The 19,378-nt window shown below is 41.2% G+C and overlaps 1 protein-coding gene across 1 annotated transcript; it reads right to left on the reverse strand.

Moving 5' to 3' along the window:
* Positions 1-782: 782 nt before the first annotated feature.
* On the reverse strand, positions 783-18,798 carry ano10b (anoctamin 10b). Its single transcript, XM_003439584.5, has 16 exons — positions 18,595-18,798; positions 18,420-18,482; positions 13,751-14,013; positions 11,767-11,940; positions 10,720-10,857; positions 10,128-10,244; positions 9,840-9,956; positions 6,407-6,745; positions 6,132-6,314; positions 5,927-5,982; positions 5,765-5,839; positions 4,905-5,069; positions 4,523-4,714; positions 4,310-4,447; positions 4,114-4,230; positions 783-4,023 (listed from the first exon to the last, which is right to left on the reverse strand). Exons 3-16 carry the CDS (start codon positions 14,004-14,006, stop codon positions 4,000-4,002), a joined length of 2,091 nt encoding a protein of 696 aa, XP_003439632.2. The 5' UTR covers positions 14,007-14,013; positions 18,420-18,482; positions 18,595-18,798; the 3' UTR covers positions 783-3,999.
* Between the last annotated feature and the right edge of the window lie 580 nt (positions 18,799-19,378).

Consider the following 19,378-nt stretch of genomic DNA (forward strand, 5'->3'; position numbering starts at 1 on the left):
AGAGATGAAAGGAGAGAGATTGCTTTACGTTGGTACATTTTCATTTATGGCTATTTTAAGACAGGCAAGCACTGCTTGCCTTGCATGTCCTGATGGACGCCACTGTTCAAGCTACTTCTACAACTAGTTATCCACTGAGGCTTCAATACATACAATATGCAATAATACTTTTAAATACAGGATTTTTCTCTGTTTTTCAATCCCTCAGGTGTTGAATTCAGAGACATAAGTCAAACTTCAATTTTCCAATTAAGGGTCAGGGGAGGAGACAGGCAACCAAACCCCATGCATGTCTTTGGACTATCAAGAGAACCCAGGTTACCCAGAAAGTACTCACAGACACGAGGAGACTCCACACAGAAGGACCTCTTACTGGATTCAAACCCAGGACTGCTGTGAGGGAGCAGTGCTAACCGGTGTACCACCCAGGAAACTCAAGTATTATAATTACATGTCATAAGCAACTGAGTTACTAAAATAATAAAATACAAGATTTATTATGCAGCTCATAATGTTGTCAGCATTATATTAGTGTCATTACTGCAAACATGTGGACATGTAGCTTTACATAGTTGTTTCACAGTGAAAATGCACCGTGCAAAGAATACTGTGCTTTTTCTTGCAAGAGTATGATTGTATCTATCAAATATTTCCATTATTTTGTTTAGTTCTAAACAATCCAGAAAAAGGAACAAGGAAAAAAACTGCACAAATGAGCCCAGATTGTTGTCCGTTAGTCTTCTGGTGATCAATATAATCAAATACAAGAACTTCACAACAAGTTATTTCTTCTGTCAGTTTATTGAGACAGCCAGCAAATGCTGTGGTCAGAGCTGAAACCCCGATCCTTGTCTAAAAGTTTCTTTTCATTAACTTGTGACCACTTCACACACACACAAACACACACAGGTACGATTAGTGTCAGGATTGCACATGTGCACCTGCAGCCTCTTGAGGAAGTCTCACCATTTATCAGCACCTTTGCTGAATCAGTCCTTCAGCAGGCACCAGGCTTTTGAAAAGCTGCATGTAGGTAAAATGAAAATGTGTGTGGTGCCCCCTGGTGGCAGAAAAGACTACTAACGCCTAAAAATAATACAATAACTTATCTAAGAACAAGACACCACTGTTCAGCATGTGCGGAGGGGATGGTGGGCTTCCCCCAGTGGCTTCACATTCTGCACATTTCTCATAATGTCTCAGATCAACCTGCACTAAACAGTGCAATAACACTCGTATAGTGATACAGACTACAAGGTTTCAACAAGCAAGTAAAAAACCCACACATACAAAAATAACGCATTTCTAAAAGCAAAGCACATAGCGATTCTTTGGTTGCTCTAACTGCTTTCAGTGCAAACATTGGCACACAGTTTACTGTATTTAGCTCATGCTAAATGTCAGGAAGTGCATGTGGTGTAAAACTGTGAGATCAGCTGTGAAGATAGCTGCTGTGATAACCCCTTATGACAAGAAAACAGTTGAAAGTAGCTATTATAGTTGTCATGTTGACAGTATCTTCAAGGGAGTATCCAAAGTATTTCCTATTGTTTGGTCCTTTGCATAAAAGTACATTTAGCAAAATATTGGATGACAAACTCATTACTGCAGCTTATTCATAAAAAACTGGATAAAGTACACCACTGTTTTTTGCTTTTTCGCTTCCAATACTCACTAAACTCACCTGTCATCACTCCTAAAAATACAAGCTGTAAGTTCAAACTGGAGGTTTTAAAAGCTGCAATAATCAATTTTTGGTGTCAGCACAAAAAATGTTTCCCATCCAGCAAGCACACAGTGGCATTAGCATCTATTTAGAATTGTGCCTTGAGAGGACTGTAAACATGGATGAGCATTTAAATCATGCATGTAGACATGGATGTATGCAAAGTATTGATTCAAGCAGCTTTAAAGGCTAACTTTTCATGGACAGTTGTTGGTTTTTGATATTTACGCCATTGAAGATACCGTCACAAACTATGAATCCCGAACTGCACCTTACCACCAGGTGGCAGCAGTGAGAAGAAAAAGACCCCAGAGAGAAAACCATGGAAAATATTTTTAAGTGTACTGCCCATCTTTAGAATTGCTAGTGGCCTTTCTCAAATATTGATTGTACATGCTGTATACATTATCCTTTAAAAAACCCGCTTTACTGTAGTCTATTTGTAAAATACAACAATTTAAAAAGAATTTAAAACCTTTAAAAATAATTAAAAGTGTAAACAGACTATGATGTTATATGTCCATGGGTATGCTGGAGTTAAAGTGGGATTTAGCAGATGTGGGAACCCTAAGATCAAGTGCAGCATAGGGAAAAAGAACGACTTAATTAGAAATAAGTTGTATAATATTCTGCCTTGTGAGTCCCAGTAGATTTTTTTGTCCTGTGCTGCTATTCTGATATTCCCTGCTCATTGTGGATTTATCCATCTGAATTCAACAAGTTAGATGTTACATAAGCTATACGGCTGATTTCCAACCCCGACACACTATAAAGCTAAGAGGTAAAGTTCAACATCATCATCTTAAATATCAACTGATATCTGCTACCCTTGATGTAAACTAATAACAGTAACCTAGATGTAACCAGCCCAACATCACTGCACACTTTTATACTGCACATTACATAAACCCAACCAGTTTACCCTGCACTAAGCCGCCTGCAACTTTTGAATTACAAAATTATTATACTTCAATTTGTTTTGCAACATGTTTCACAAAAACATAATGCAGCAAAACATCATGTAAAAAAAACCCTAAAAAACTCTCAAATGAATGAAGACATTACATGTACGACTTCAATTTCCACTCTATAAAATGTCACTTGCTGAGCAGTGGTTACATTTGAAAACAATCTCGCCTTCCTCTCCTTTCCTCTCTTTCTTACATCTTTCTCAATCTCTCAGTGTCGCACATTAAAAAACAAAATTCCCCCCGTGAGAAATAGAGCAGCTGTAAATTTAGCTCACAGACTGATTTTGTGACAAAGTGCACAGAAACAGTTTGTGTGTTTGCTTTAAAATTACCTGCCACTTACAAATCATTACTTTTAATGTAATCTAAGTACTGTGACCACAACTTTGCATCTGGACCATGAACGCACCATGAATGGTATGAGAAAGAGAAAGGGATGTGTGTAACCAGGTTTTGGGATCTGTCTCCATCCCATTACTAAAAGCAGCACTAGGCTGCAGCACATTAAAAATTAACTTATTTCAGTAGTAACCTGCCTATTAGATTTCATTACTCATTAACTGAAGGTGCTAGAATGCCACTCTGGATCGATCCAGCCCACTTAAACCCCTGTGTATATGTATCACGATGAAGAGATATCAAATAAAGTGAAATTTAGGCTTTGCTGCGCTCAATTGTAATACCACTTTGAACCACAAGATGGTGCAGTGAGTTAGTGTGTCATCCAATTATTCAAGCTAGAGTTAGCTCAACATTCACACAGTTTGTGTTACTATCTTACTTGCCCACTTATTTTGGTAACTAGAAAAGAACAGGCCATGCTTTAAAAAAAATAAAAACATTAGATTAATTAGGAGTCAAATTTTAAGATAGCAACGGTAAAGAAGCTGGTCGGGCTGGACAACTACTCTGAAATTTTCTTATAAATCGCTGCCACCTTGTGGCGAAAGTTTTAATTAGATTTTATAGAGGGTTTCCGCAAAAAATACCTTTGGCCTTCACCTGCAGTGTAACAGTTACATTGTCTTTGCTGTCTGATAAACTATTTAGCTGCTGTTTCAATTGCACTTGGAGTGTACGGATATTATGAAGCTGCATTTCAAAGTGTCCACATCGCAGAAGCATTGGCTTAATCAGTGAGAAAAGAGCTGCAGAAACACTTTGGGATCACACAGGGGCACAGCAGTAAGCATCGTGGACCCACTGGAGATCCACTACTTTTCTCCTGCTGGGTTCCACACAACGCTAAAGATGGTGGCCTCCAATGACATCAAGCACCATCTCATCAACCTTGAAACACAGCTAGGACACTTCAGGCTGCAGCTTCTGAGGGGGGAAAAACAACGAAATTATGTCATACGGATGAAGGAGTGCACCAAAATGCTAGACAATGAAGTCGGTGGAGATGGCGTTAACCTGTTCTTTCAGGGCCTGCATGGATGTGTACTCCATTTGCTCTCTCTTCTTCCTGATCCAATCGGGTTCATCGGGAATCAGGGCTGCCATAATAAACTTGATTAAGATCAGCACGTGCTGCAAACACACACGAAGGTAAACATGTCAGGGGTATACACAGAAATGTATTTGATTAGCTGTCTAGTTCTCTTCTTACCTCCCCCAAAACAGCCAACAGCAGGACGTTCGTGCTGGTCAGGCCGCCCTCCCGACACAGCTCTTGCAACCGTGGTGACAGCAGCAGTAACCAGCAATTAGAAATAACGGAGACAAAACTCAGGACCTCGAAAGCAACCTGGGACACGAGACAACAACGTGAACTGTTTGCTCATAAACGGGCCAAGCGTGACAAAGGTTCTGACCTGCTGACCTGCCACACGCCCATGTTAGCCACAGGAGGGGAGAAGGGCTTGCGGAAGAGGTTGCAGATCTTATAGGCGTCCGATCGGATCTCCGTTATGTTGTTGATGAGCAGCAGCACAGCCGTCAGAGGATACACGCAGGAGAAAAGACTCAAATACCCAAACTGCACCAGGAGCTCTATATATTCTGCAAACAGGCCCTGGGACACCACAGGAAGCTATCACTCTCACTGTATTATGATCAAACTGTGTTTTATAATTTTATGTTATGTATTTATTGGCTTTATTCACTGATACTGGCCTGAAAAATATTCTCAGTTGCTATTGGCCAGATTATATTTTAAATATTTCACCCTATCAGTGCATGCCTAATGTTTTCTATATCCTCACAGGAAAAACAGGCAGGGTTCTCTGGTTCCGGAATTTGTCCTCCTGAGGGTCATCTTCACTCTCTGTCCTGTGGGGGGCGCTGATGAATCTGTCCACCAGGAAAGGTATAACCACTTCTGTCACCTGGTTAACCAGCTGACTCACGATCAACAAAGACGCCAGGCGCTAAAGAAAGTAAAACAAGGAATATAATTCTGCCATCCTTTACTTCTTCCACTTTTCTACTGATTATCTAAAGGAGTTCCCCAGAGCTTCATATTAGGACCACTGCCCTTCTTTCTATATAGAATCAATTATCTCTTTCAGTTTATTTACACAGTCTGCTTTCATGTCATTTTTAAAAGAGTTATCATCTAAACTTTGACAGATAAAAGCTGCTCGAGGGAATAAAACTGATCATATAAATATTTAGCTGTCTTTATTGATCGGAATTTATTATTTAACACTTCCACCGAAAACCATGCGTCCAAGATGAAACTTAAATTGTCTTTTTAAGGAAAAAATCTGATTTTTCTCTCCAGATGGGGAAACATTTGATTTCTGCAACTGTTTCTTTTTTAATCTTCTCTTTATGAATGCATCGCTGTTCTCTGTTAAATTGGTCTGTTTAGCAGACACTGAAATAGCTGTACAGAATATATAATGTTCAACAGAAAGATTTTATTACAAAACAGGTGGGCGGAGTTAGAAACTAACACAAATGAGGCAATCAGCACAGGTGATGATCATGATCTGGCAGGTTGTCCTGTGTTATTGCACCTTTTTTAAAAACTAAACTGTCATGAAGGTTCACACATCTTATGGAAGGACAATTTTAAATCTTTTGGCTTCTACCATAAAATGCACAAGACGTAGGTTACCTTACGAAGCAGGGGCACATCCTGCTTGAAGAAGGCAATGTGGAAGAGCACGGCAAAATTGTTGAAGAAGGTGAACTGAAGGAAGAAAGGAGAACCTGTCAAAGAGGATACCCTGCACTTTATAAGATAATGGCTCAAAAGGAGAGGAAAGCAGGAACTAACCACCAAAATCTTGGCTGTCAGATGGTTCTCGAAGGCTGACTCCTCTCTGTGGTTCTCTAGAGGGACGCAGTAAAAGCATTTCATTGAATGTGCAGGATTTCTATCCTAAAAATTGCCAACACACATACGGTTCAAATGAGAAATATCTCCACTGCATTAACAAACTCATGGGTCTGCACTGTCCCTGCGGTTCAGTCTCACTCACCATATTCAGTCAGACTCTGCGCTACGTTCCTGTAAACATTTCCTAGCATGTTTGTGTAAACGATGTGAAGCACTGAGGGTATGTAGAGCAAAGCCTGAGACAGCAGGGAGTCCCAGTCTTTGTGTAGCTGTTTCACCTGGGCCTCCCCCCAGTAGAAACACATCATACCGAGTACCACCAGCCCTGCAGGAGGAGGCGGGACAGGTATTTCATGTTTTACTGCTAAATCTTTGCAGAATCAGAGAAAATAGAGCAGAAAATGTTTCTGCACTTACCTAGAAACAGCCCCACTACTGGGACGGACACCAGCACCATACGCAGGTCTCTCTTCCATTCAGGGAAAAGAGGCTCCATGCGACCTGTAACGGGGTTTACCCCGAGGTCACCATGGAAATTGGGCCGGGGCTCTGCAAAACGCTCTGCGAGGTTCATGGTCCCCCAGCGGTACGACAACGAGGAGCTCCGGCGTTTCCACAGCTCCATGAACACCGTGGACCAGATCATGCTGAACATCGCCTGAAGCATGTGGCCGCTGATCATCGGTCCTGAGTCATCGTCATTAATTATGACCTTTGATCCCGAGACCGAATCCACCATTTCCTTCTGAGCCTCACCTGTGACGGCAGGAAGAGTTTTGTGTCCTGTTAGTGAAATCCATACAACGCGGGCATCTCATGTTTAATAACTGGATTTAATCACAGTCTGGAATCACTGGTCTTTGTGGGAGAAGATAGGACTTTAATGAAAAGGTGGGAAAAAGCCAACAACAGTCCTGCTTCAGACTGTTTCCAATTCATATAAGTTCACTTCTTCTTACAGAAAACATTTACTTTGAGCATTAGTTGTATTTTACAATTAATTTAAGTCAATTCAAGTCACTCCAGTGACAGTGGGAAGGAAAAACCCCTTTTAACAGGAAGTAACCTCGGGCAGAATCAGGCTCAGGGGGATGAGGGTAGGAACAAAAGACAATTCTGTGTAGGTGTTTTCTTCTTTGAAGCACAGCACAGTATTTTATACTGTATATGGTAAAATAGCATATTTCTTACCTGAAAACTACAATTTATAAATACAACTACTAAAAATCACCATAAAACTTCCACAGCTGGTTTCTGAAATAATTCCTAAAAAGGTAAACTCTCATCTTGACATGTTTCTATGAAATATTAATACAAACTTCCAACAAAAGAAAAAAATGTAGTAAAAAGGGTCTGCCACTGTGCTCTGTGTTTAATTACTGGCCGTGGGAACTGCATACATAACTGTTTTGTCTGTGTTAGGTTCTCGTGGTAGTCTAAGGAGCTTGAAACGGAAGCAACTGGACTTCTTGAACTTTCATGAAGACGTTTCACAGCTCATCTAAGAGGCTTCTTCAGTTCTAAAACCAAATGGTAACACGACAGGGTGAAGCACGGTTTCACAGCGACTTCACCCGAAACCGCTGCTGTTAATGACTCATGCCTTTTTCACACCTTCGCTCCAGTGACAAGTCACATGATTAATAGGTCAACAAACCTCTTAAGGGACAACGCCCACCTGGGCATTGATTCTCCACCATTTGATTTTAGAACTGAAGAAACCTCTTTTATAGTAGATAAAGTCCTTTATTTTGGACAGTTTCCCTCTATTACTCAAAAAGAAGAAATGTATATCATATATTATAAGTGGCCCATTATATAAAGTTATAGTTAGAGGTTTATGAGCACGTATGTTCTGCTAATTTGGAGATTTTGATCTTTCCTTTGAACTGCTCTTTTTCAATACAGCTCAAATCTTTAATGACTTTAAAAAACAAGAATTGGATACACAAGTTTGAATTTATTTTTTTCTCATACATACAGGCTCATATATACATTCAAACACTGCAATCACAGCATTGTACGAAAGATGTACCCTTAGGCCCCCTCCTCGATTCAGAGATGGTCTTTCCCTTTTCACGTAAATGGCCTCCTTGACTCCGCGCTCAAAGAGAAACATGGCAGAAACATGGGTGTGCCATGGGTTCCCCAGTTTCACCCATCGTGGCCAATTTGTACATGGAAGAAGTGGAGGGCTTTGTTATCCTACCCTGGAACACCACCAAGTCATGAGTATGGTTCAGATATGTGGATGACACCTGGGTGAAAATCAAATCTCAGGACGTACTACATTTCACGGATCACATTAACTCGGTGGACCGTAAACCTACGCATACGGATCAGTATTTAAGGTTTGACTCTCATCATCCACTGGAGCATACATTGGGTGTCATCAGGACACTACAACACAGAGCGAACACCATCCCCACTGACACAGCAGCCAGGGAGGCAGAAGAACAGCACATCAAGAAGGCCCTGAGTAAATGTGGTTATCCCAGCTGGACTTTTGTCAAAGCTGGGAAGGCGCCAAAAGAAAGCTCCAGCCGATCGAGGAGAGAAGGACAATTGCTGCCCAAGCGAAAACCTGTAGTGATCCCATATGTGTCAGGAGTATCGGAGCAGTTGAGACGCATTTTTTCTAAACACCGGGTCTCTGTGGCTTTTAAACCCCAAAATACGCTGCACCAAAAATTGGTCCACCCCAAGGATCGGGTCCCCCGACACAAACAGAGTAACATAGTGTACGCTGTTAAGTGCCAGGAAGATTGGCAGGATTTATACGTCGGGGAAACCAAACAACCTCTGGCTAAGACGATGGCACAACACAGAAGAGCAACCTCGTCAGGCCAGGACTCTGCAGTCTATTTACACCTACAGGCCAGTGGACACTCTTTCAAGGATGAGGATGTACACATCCTGGACAGGGAAGAACGCTGGTTTGAGGGCAGAGTCAAGGAGGCCATTTACGTGAAAAGGGAAAGACCATCTCTGAATCGAGGAGGGGGCCTAAGGGTACATCTTTCGCCATCTTACAATGCTGTGATTGCAGCCATTCCCCAACTCTCTGTGAATGGGACTCATGGCCATTGATCAGTGGGCTTTGATCAGTGATTGTTGATCAATGGTCATGAGAGTTTGAAGGAACTGACCTCCCAGCCCATTGTTCCTTCAGTGGGCTGGTTTCAGTCATTATGCAAATGTACTGTTTATAAGATTGGGGAAACCTGCAGTCAGCTGAGACTGAAGAAGTCACTTGGATGAGTGACGAAACGTTTCTCCCACAAAACGCTACGTCCAGATGAACAGAATCAACTTTTGGAGAAAGAATTGGGATGACCTCCAAATTCTTCAAAATCAACAGCTATATGGTCGAACTTGGACACAATTGGGTGTTCCAACAGGACAACCACCCCAAGCACACATCGGAATGGATAAAAAACAAACAAATAAATTAAATTAAATTATAAAATTAATTTGAAAATTAGAAAATATTTTAAAATAATAAGAAAAATAATAATAATTAAATAATTAAAATTAAAACCAATTTTAAATGAACTCTACCAAGATAAGTGGTCAAACATCCAGCCCAAATTATGGTAGAAGCTTCTTGATGGCTACCACAAGTGTGTGGTTGAAGACCAACTTGCTAACCAAATATTATTGAAGGTACGTGTATATATTTGAGTCTGTATGTACATATATAATATTATATATTATAAATGACCCGTAGTTATATATTTAAATTGGCCTGTACTGAAATATTAACTTAAATCATGCTTACAGTAATATGTACATATCCTGTCTCAGTAGAATATAAGCATGTTATATGTGGATAAATCCACACACCTACCTGAGAAGTATGAGATGGTCAGGCCCAGTATTGCAGGTGTGAGCAAAGACCAGGTGTAGAAATCAAGGAAGCTGAAGTAAAACGCCACAGCGCTTCCAAAATAGTCATTGACTGAATCTAAATAAGTTAGGCAGAGATATCTGGTGTGAGCACATCGACGCAGCCATCGATTATGAATCATAGTACCTTCCAGGAGTGACAAATGCATGTAATGTAAGATTTTTACGGCTATTTGAATGAACAAAACTGCATGCAAGTGTAAAAGCAGTGTGTTGTATTTCCACCCACCAAGTGGCTGAGCCAGCTGATTCCCCGAGTACCAGGCTTCACCGAGGTCCTTCAGTTTTTTTCGGTTGTGGAGGGGAAATGTGTCCACGACAACACCGGCTGAGGATAGCTTCTGCCCTGCAACAGCACTCAGTGTCATCATATCGAATCTCTTCAACCCAGGGTGACTTGAAAACTTAATAATAATCATAATCCCTAAGCTGTACGTATACAGTACATATAAGCACATCTGAGGGAAGCAGTTCAGATCAGCAAGAAACTTTGCCATTCATATGCCAGTCCCATAAACCAAAGAAGAATAACTGCACATAAAGCCGCAGCTAAAAGTAGTTCCCAAGCAAAAATGATGTTCATTACAAACTAAAGTAATTATTAGACCAGCCACAAATTAAGTCACGATAACCCTGAAAATCCATAAACTTTTGTAGGGTTGCAGCTGTATTAACCCACAGCTGGAAGGGGATCCTAGCAAACGCACCACGCGATGATAAACGATTTAAAGAAATGACTGAACACACAAGTGGATCCTGTTTCTTCACACTGAAAACATGGCATCTGAAAACGCACAAACACACAGCGAGTCCGCACTCACAGATGTTGTCTCTTTTTTGCAGCATGCGGCTCTCAGGCAGGCCGGGTATCCTCAGGTCCTTCTGCGCCCGCAGTCCATCCAGCTCATACTTCACTATGTACTGTCGCTCCGCCAGCGTCAGAAACGCCTCCATGTTATCTGTCACACACATGAACAGAGATGCATTAAACAGGCACACACAGAGATTAATCTTTTTTTTCCTTGACCCCAAGAAACGTTTAAAGGTCAAATACTGAAGATTTTAATGGAATCCCACATTTATTTTGCACAGTGAGTGCACAGTTTAACAAAATTTTAAAGGTGTTATATAAGATCAATCTAAGCAGGTACAGCAGATTTGTGCAAAAGGTCACGCTCAGAGTGTAACATCAGATACTGAGGGTTAAGCCCTCGCTGTCCTGCTAAAACATCCAAAAAATGCATTAGCTGGCCTTTTCACAATAACCCAGTGTTTTCTAATGGTTCAGCTGGTTCAAGTAGACTGGTGAATGTTTTTCATTATTATCCTTTGCATCAGCATTCTCAAAAATCAGTCCGAATCGCTTCAACGTTTGCTCGTGATGCTTTTCCTGACTTTCTGTCATCTGTTACAGCTTTGTCAAACTGAGGAACTGAAACTGCTTGCTGCTTGATGAAGTGAAAGAGCTACATCAAGACGCAACAGCAGACAAATGAGGATTATTTTGAGCTGTGGATCATACAAAGCTACTGTAGTGGAATCCACGAAGAAAAATAAGGAGCTCAAAGTGAGCACAGTAGTAAGAAGCTCACTGAACTGTACGAATGCTCTTTGAACCCACACAAGTAATGAAAGAACACAGGACTGGACTTTGTACTGTGAACACCTGCCAGAGTGTTTGTGCAAGTCATTTTATGATCAGGATGCTACTGTTAGAGAGGAAATTCATGCAAAATAAATAATCGTGCATATTCCTAAATCATTCTGGGATACAGTGCTCTAATAAGTCTCCCTAAGCTCTACGGGGTATTTCCTAATGTCTTGTTTAACCATGTAAATTGTGCTCCCTCAAAGCTCCTCCACTGCACCTGAATCTTTAAAGTTGTCTCTGTCATTGTAGGAGAAGGCCTCCATGTCCCCGCTGCGGTAAGTCTTACAAAGACCCAACTCTTCAGCGGCTCGAAGTAACGTGCAGCGGGGGGCCGAGACCACGATGATATCACCGCTGGCGTCCTCACCCGGGTGGGCCAGTAATGCAGCGCCTGTTTACAGTGAAGCGATGGTTAAACAGGGACAAAGAACTGAAAAACTTCAAACATCCTTCAACCGAGGAACAAGAGAAATCAGTCTAAAACGTGCAGTGCTGCGGAGAAGCATCTCCTCCCCGTCCTTAGTTTTTTGCATATTTGTCACATTTACATGTTTCAGATCACTAAGATAACCTGAGTCAATAAAAAATGCACTTTTTAAATGATGATTTTATTCATTGATTGAAAAAAATCTAAAAAATCTCTTTAAAAAAAAGTCAATCACGACTCATCTGTGATTAACCACATTTCTTGGAAAGCCGAGTACACTTTCGTTAGCCACGCCCAGGCCTGCCAGACCTGTTGAATCAAGAAATAATTTAAATAGAACCTGTCTGACAAAGTGAAGGAGCTAAAAGATCTAAAAAAGCAACGCATCATCCACGATCTAAATAAACAGTTGAGAAACGAAGGCACTGGTAAGGGTTACAGAGTCAATTCTAAGGCTTTGGGACTCCAGTGAACTTGGAGGAAGGAAGGAAACTTGGAGCAGTGTAAACCTTTCCAAGAGTGACCAGCCTACCAGAATCACTCCAAGAGCACATCAACGACTCACAAAAGAAGCCAGAACAACATTTAAAGAACTGCAGGCCTCACTTGCCTCAGTTAAGGTCAGAGTTCATGATTCAACAATAAGAAAGAGACTGGGCAAAAATGGCATCGATGGCAGTGTTGACCATGAAGAAGACAAAAGCTCATCTCACATTTGCTTAAAAAAACTTCTTGATGATTCCCAACACTTTTGAGGAAATATTCTGTGGACTGATGAGACAAAAGCAAACTTTTTTTAGGCTTTTTGAAGACTAGGACAAAAATTCCTTCAGCAATCTGAAAGATTTATCGCAAATGCTGAGTTGAAGTTCTCGCTGCCAAGGGTGGCACAACCGGTTACTGGGTTTAGAGGGCAGTTCTTTTTTACACATGGCCGCTTTTAACGTTTAATTGAATTTAGAAATTGCACTTTGTACTTACTCAGGCCGTCCTTGTCTAATAATAAAATTGGTTTGATGATCTGAAACATGTAAGTGTGACAAATATGCAACAAAATAAGAAATCAGGAAGGGGGCAATCACTTTTTCACAGCACTGCAAAAAATTTCAGGTTAGATTAAATTAATCATTACATCTATTTGTAAATATTGGTCAGGATGATTGGAGCATGCTCACTTGTAACCCTGCACGTCACATGTGTCTCTGTTTTTCTAGCTGCACCATAAAGCACGAATGTTCATCCTTTCATACAGATACATAGCTGCCTGCTACAATTTCAGTAAGGTGTTATGTGGGGCTGAACTTTTCTAGTTTGCATAGCATTGCTTTAACACAAAACACTGCAAAGCGTCGTGGACAGAGCAGTTTTCATCCACACGAGTCCTCCAAACATCTTCAGTTGCCATAACAACGATAATGAAGTGAAAGAAAATCAATATTATTATCTTAAAGAGTAGTTTCTTTGTGTCTGTGTGTTTATCTGATATGACATATGGGTTATGGCTGGCATATGCTTTCTGTGCAGCCATGTCAGACATTTTCATAGGAGTCATTTAACTGCATTTATCTGACATGTAGCTTGGAAATGCAAATTCAATCAAATGTTTAAAGAGTAGCAATGTTTCCTGGAAATGATTCTCCTATTATGTTCATTCCCGGCACAAGAGAAATCCTCATAAATGTTTGATCCGCATGCTTTTTCTTTGAAAGCGAGTTTCCAATCGATGCAGAAACTGAAGTGAGCTCTGTGCTGTTGCTGATATCTGAGTCCTCACCTCCATCTTTCTGAGGAGCTCCAATCATCTTGATGAGCCAGCGCTTCGTCTCGGGGCCGACTTTCCCGCCAAGCTTCACCACAACCAGCGGCTCCACCCGCTCTGAGAAGCAGCAGGGGCAGCTAACTTTGGTCCAGCCGGGTCCAGCAGGCAGTTTGCTCAGCAACGTTCCTCCTTTTTCATCTTTAGCCTCCAGCTGTTTGGCTGAGTCACCGCAGCCCCCAGCTCCACCTTCGTCAGCGCCTGCCTTACTCATGATGAGACTGGACACAAATGATAATAAAACGGTATGTTAACTGGTGCTGTTACTGTTACCCTCCGTGCTAACACCACCACCTTATTCCCCTTATTTATTCACACTAGCATCGTGGCTCAAGGGTCAGTAGTGACAACTGTGACAGACTGTTCACAGTCCCCAGAGGTAAAGAAGACTGATCATGGTGATCACAGCAAAATTAACAGTACCCAGAGGATAAATGCCTAATGACTTTATAACAAAAACAGCCAGCAGGTTAAAGTTTCAGCATGTGCATCCTGTAAAGATCACAAGGCTGTGGTTAGCTACAGACAGCTCACAGATAATGATCCTCAACTTTTCATTTAAGGTCAAAAAGTTATTTTTCAGATGTGATTGGTGACTAAACACACACACAACTAATGACATTTGTATCAACCTCAGCTATACTTGTGTTAGCTGTGTGTTAACACTGTCACTGTGAGCAGACTAGCCTTACTGACCACTCAAAGCACTTTAGAGACTGCACAAGTCACATTTAACCACACATACATACAGAACTTTATTTACCTCACATTCATGGGCACTTTAGAATTATAATTAACCCCATACATATAACTGGACAATGGGAGAAAGCCAGAATACATGATGGAAACTCACACAGGGAGAACATGCAAACTCCACACATCTTTAGACCCAATTCCCACAAAACTGCTCATAGAAGTCCTTCCATTAATTAATGCTTCAATCTTAAATATGATCAACCTATCTCTAATAATCGGCTATGTACCACAGGCCTTCAAGGTGGCTGTAATTAAACCTTTACTTAAAAAGCCATCTCTAGACCCAGCTGTCTTAGCTAATTATAGGCCAATCTCCAACCTTCCTTTCATATCAAACATCCTTGAAAGAGTAGTTGTCAAACAGCTAACAGATCATCTGCAGAGGAATGGCTTATCTGAAGAGTTTCAGTCAGGTTTCAGAGCTCATCACAGCACAGAAACAGCTTTAGTGAAGGTTACAAATGATCTTCTTATGGCCTCTGACAGTGGACTCATCTCTGTGCTTGTCCTGCTAGACCTCAGTGCAGCGTTCGATACTGTTGACCATAATATCCTATTAGAGCGATTAGAGCACGCTGTAGGTATTACAGGTACTGTACTGCAGTGGTTTGTATCATATCTATCTAATAGACTCCAATTCGTTCATGTTAATGGAGAGTCTTCTTCACACGCTGAGGTAGAGCTGGGCGATAAAACGATAACGATATGTATTGCGAAATAACTTTTTCTCGATAGAAAAATTAAACTATTGCGATAGGCCTCATCTCTCTTGTCCTCTTTAAAAAAAAGAAAAAAGAACAGCCAATCCAAATTAAGTAGCGCAGAGCCGAACCAATCACAGCCGCAGAGTCACGTCACGTGACTTGTTACGTACAGCACAAGCGCCAAGGCGCACATGTGTATTTGTTTTTGCAGCCGTGCAGCCCGGGTAATGAAGGAAAGGAGTTTGCCGACTAGAGAAAAATCAACCGAGAGCGTGAGCGAAGGTTACCGAAGAAAAAACAGATGATGGTTCCAATACCGGAGAGCTTGTTGAACGGAAGGGCCACAGAAGTTCTGTAGTGTGAAGGTATTTCGGCTATTTCAAGTCTGACAAAAAACAGAGTAGCGCGCACTGTAAATTGTGCCGAAAGCAAGTCTGGAAATACAATAAAGCGGTGCATGCTCAATCTCTGACTGAAAGCGCTAATTCGTCATTCGGCTTTTGTCAGACTAAAGTAACTGTTAAAACTGTTTGAAAAGCTAAGCTATACAACAAGGAGAGATTGAGAATTTCCTTTTAGTTCTCAGTTTATTTGATATTGACAAAAGTTAGTCAATTTTGTCTGTTCTTCTGTAAAACAACCTAAGATTTATTTTTAGAATTAATATTTTGTTTCTAAGTGGAATTGACAATTTAGTGGTCTGTTTTGTTTGTTCTATTTTGAAACTTAAACGCTTTAGCGGCTGCCTTTTGTGTAGTTTGCAATATTTGCCTTTATTTATCTGAAACTGAAGTCTCATGTTCCTTAAGTACATCTGCCCTGTTGAACTTATTATGGGAAATAAATATTTTAATTAAAACAAGCTGCTAATTATTTCACATTTTACTTGTGAGCAACGGCACATTTAAATCTTACAAATATAGTTATTTGGCTTATATCGTGATATATATCGTTATCGCCTGAAATGAAAAAAACATATCGTGATATGAAAAAATCTTATATCGCCCAGCTCTACGCTGAGGTTAATTATGGAGCTCCACAGAAATATCCTGTCTAAGAGTGATGCTGAAAAACTAGTTCATGCATTTATTACTTTTAGGCTGGACTACTGTAATTCATTATTATCATGAAGTCCCAAAAACTCCATGAAAAGCCTTCAGTTAATCCAAAATGCTGCAGCAAGAGTACTGACAGGGACTAGGAAGAGAGAGCATATTTCTCCTGTTTTGGCTTCCCTTCACTGGCTTCCTGTTAAATCCAGAATTGAATTCAAAATCCTGCTCCTCACATACAAGGTCTTAAATAATCAGGCCCCATCTTGTCTTAATGACCTTGTAGTACCATATCACCCTATTAGAGCACTTCGCTCTCACACTGCAGGCCTACTTGTTGTTCCTAGAGTATTTAAAAGTAGAATGGGAGGGAGAGCCTTCAGTTTTCAGGCCCCTCTTCTGTGGAACCAGCTTCCAGTTTGGATTTGGGAGACAGACACTATCTCTACTTTTAAGATTAGGCTTCAAACTTTCCTCTTTGCTAAAGCATATAGTTAGGGCTGGACCAGGTGACCCTGAATCCTCCCTTAGTTGTGGTGCAATAGACGTAGGCTGCCGGGGAAATCCTATGATGCATTGAGTTTTCCTTTTCAGTCACCTTTTTCACTCACTGTGTGTTAATAGACCTCTCTGCATCGAATTACACTTGTTATTAATCTCTGGCTCTCTTCTATGCTGTCTTCCTCCTCTCACCCCAACCGGTCGCAGCAGATGACCCCGCCCCTCCCTGATCTTGGTTCTGCTGGAGGTTTCTTCCTGTTAAAAGGGAGTTTTTCCTTCCCACTGTCCCCAAAGTGCTTGCTCATAGGGGGTCATTTGATTGTTGGGTTTTTCTCTGTATGTATTATTGTAGGATCTACCTTAGAGACTGTTGTTGTGATTTGGCGCTATTTAAATAAAATAAAATTTAATCTAATTTAATTGAATAAAGGCACAAGCTAGGGTTGAAACCAGGAATATTCCTGCTGTGACTAGTCTAACCACTGCACCGCCTCCCAGAGATGCTAGCATGGCTTGAGACTTTTATTTGTCTGAAAAGAGTTGCAAAATAACCTTAACCTCTAAAGTAAAGCCGCATAGTTTTGAGAAATGTCTATGGCGACAGTGGGAGGGAAAAACACCCTTTTAACAGGAAGAAGGGGAGGAAGACAGCACAAAAAGCATACTGTGGAAGAGAACCAGAGACGAATAATAACTAATGATCAAATGCAGAGTGTGTGTATACCCATATAACACCTGAAAAAAAAGGTGAGTGAAGAAGAAACACTCAGTGCATCATGGGAAACTCCCAGCAGCCCCAGCAGCCTAGGCTTATTGCAGCATAACTAAGGAAGGATTCAGGGTCACCTGATCCAGCCCTACAGTAACAAATGCTTCAGGAAATCATTCCTACCATTCTCTATAAAACTGAATCATAACTCCTGTTTCTGTGACAGGTGAACACACGTGTGAGACATGATATTGCACACAAATATTATCCTGCTGCTGTAGCACAATATTTCCCTCCTGTGATCAATAAAGTATCTAACTAAAAATATACTTCAAAACTAATATAAATAAAGTTAAATGCAGCGTTTTTTATAATGCAGGGCAAGATGGAGGCGTGTTATTTATCATATGAAAAGTGTGAGCATGACTCCACTGAGACTTTTTACAATGCATTATTTACACGATGAGTACAGTAATATAACAGCTTATTTATTACTAACGTATGTTTATGCATCAGCTATTACATTATGGCAACTACCAGGATAGTAATGGAGGTTTTAGATTTGCATGTGAGGCTCACCACGTCATTTTGCAGAAATCTGCATGCTTTGGCTGTAATTTCAGTTACTTGCTGAACACTTAAAATACGAACTTCCTACAAATGCTGCATTTTCTTGGGTGGAAGCTGTGGTTATTTCAGCTCTAACAACACTTAAAGAAAAATAGCTTCCTCTGTTTTCACTGTATCTGCACTTGAAGACACAATGACCAAGAGATACGCTTAGTGAGGACGTAACTGAAAGCGGTAGAGCACTTCCTGTGACTGAGTTATGTTTGTGCAGGCGCGGAAAGTGACAGAGAAGCATTCAGCGATGAAACAGAGGATGAGTCAGGAAAATACAGCACCTGGCAGGGCGGGGATGATGAGGTTCTGGTCTCCAGTCCTACAGCAGTAGCCCCTCCAAACTCCTGTTTCAGCACACACACAAACACACACACACACACAACAGTGGACATGAAGGCAACAACTGATGAGCTGTTGTGAAAAAGAGCAGCACACTCTCAGCCTGCACACACTTACCCAGCCTCAGCTTCAGGTTCCTTCCAGCTTCCTGTCTATTAATTTTTAGGTGTGTATGTCTGAATCTATTGCAGGAATGCGGAGAAACTTCCCAGAGGCCACAGGGTGTGGAGGGTTGTTTGGTTTCTATTCAGGCTCCTCCCTCCTGTCTGCTCACTGTTACACTGCTGCAGCCGCACCCCAGGGTCCTACTGCACCTCTGACGCTGTGTTAAAAACACACAAACCTACAGATGTTCAGACGGTTTGGGGGTTGAAGCTAACCTATAGCGCCGCTGGCTTGAAATATTCCAAAGAATAAAGTCTGGAAAAAGTAATGTGGGAGTAAATCTGTGAAAACACAGCAACAGGATTTTATGCAACAGAAACACAAGACACACAGTAGTGTACACAGTGTACACAGTAGGCTGCTGACACAAGATATTGTTGTTGTCCTCCTACAACACCAGAACCATAACATTGAAGACACAGAGCATGCGTGGGTAAAGTTTTAATGCAAATTTGGAGCCAATCAGATTCTCCCAACCTGGACCAGTCAATTCAATTCAGTATAGCGCCAAATCACAACAGCGGTCACCTTCAGGTGCTTTATATTGTAAGGTAAAGACCCTGCAATGATACAGAGAACCCCAACAATCACTTTGCATTGGGGAAAGTGGTAAGAAAAAACACTCCCTTTTAACAGGAAGAAACCTCCCAGAACCAGGCTCAGGGAGGGCGAGCCACCTGCTGCCACTTGTGGACGGGGGGAGACAGGTAACTGTATTCTGTGAAATATTCTGATT

Source organism: Oreochromis niloticus, linkage group LG7 (assembly GCF_001858045.2).
Source record: "Oreochromis niloticus isolate F11D_XX linkage group LG7, O_niloticus_UMD_NMBU, whole genome shotgun sequence".
In the NCBI taxonomy this organism is placed as follows: Eukaryota; Metazoa; Chordata; class Actinopteri; order Cichliformes; family Cichlidae; genus Oreochromis; species Oreochromis niloticus.

What these genes read in the sequence shown, in the direction of transcription:
- ano10b (XM_003439584.5), bottom strand. Translation starts at nt 14,006, where the DNA reads ATGAGTAAGGCAGGCGCTGACGAAGGTGGAGCTGGGGGCTGCGGTGAC. An exon ending in AGACAACTTTAAAGATTCAG is followed by an intron (nt 10,858 to 11,766) that starts GTGCAGTGGAGG and finishes TGTGTGTGACAG; the next exon opens with ATAACATGGAGGCGTTTCTG. An exon ending in TCAGCTGGCTCAGCCACTTG is followed by an intron (nt 9,957 to 10,127) that starts GTGGGTGGAAAT and finishes TAACTTATTTAG; the next exon opens with ATTCAGTCAATGACTATTTT.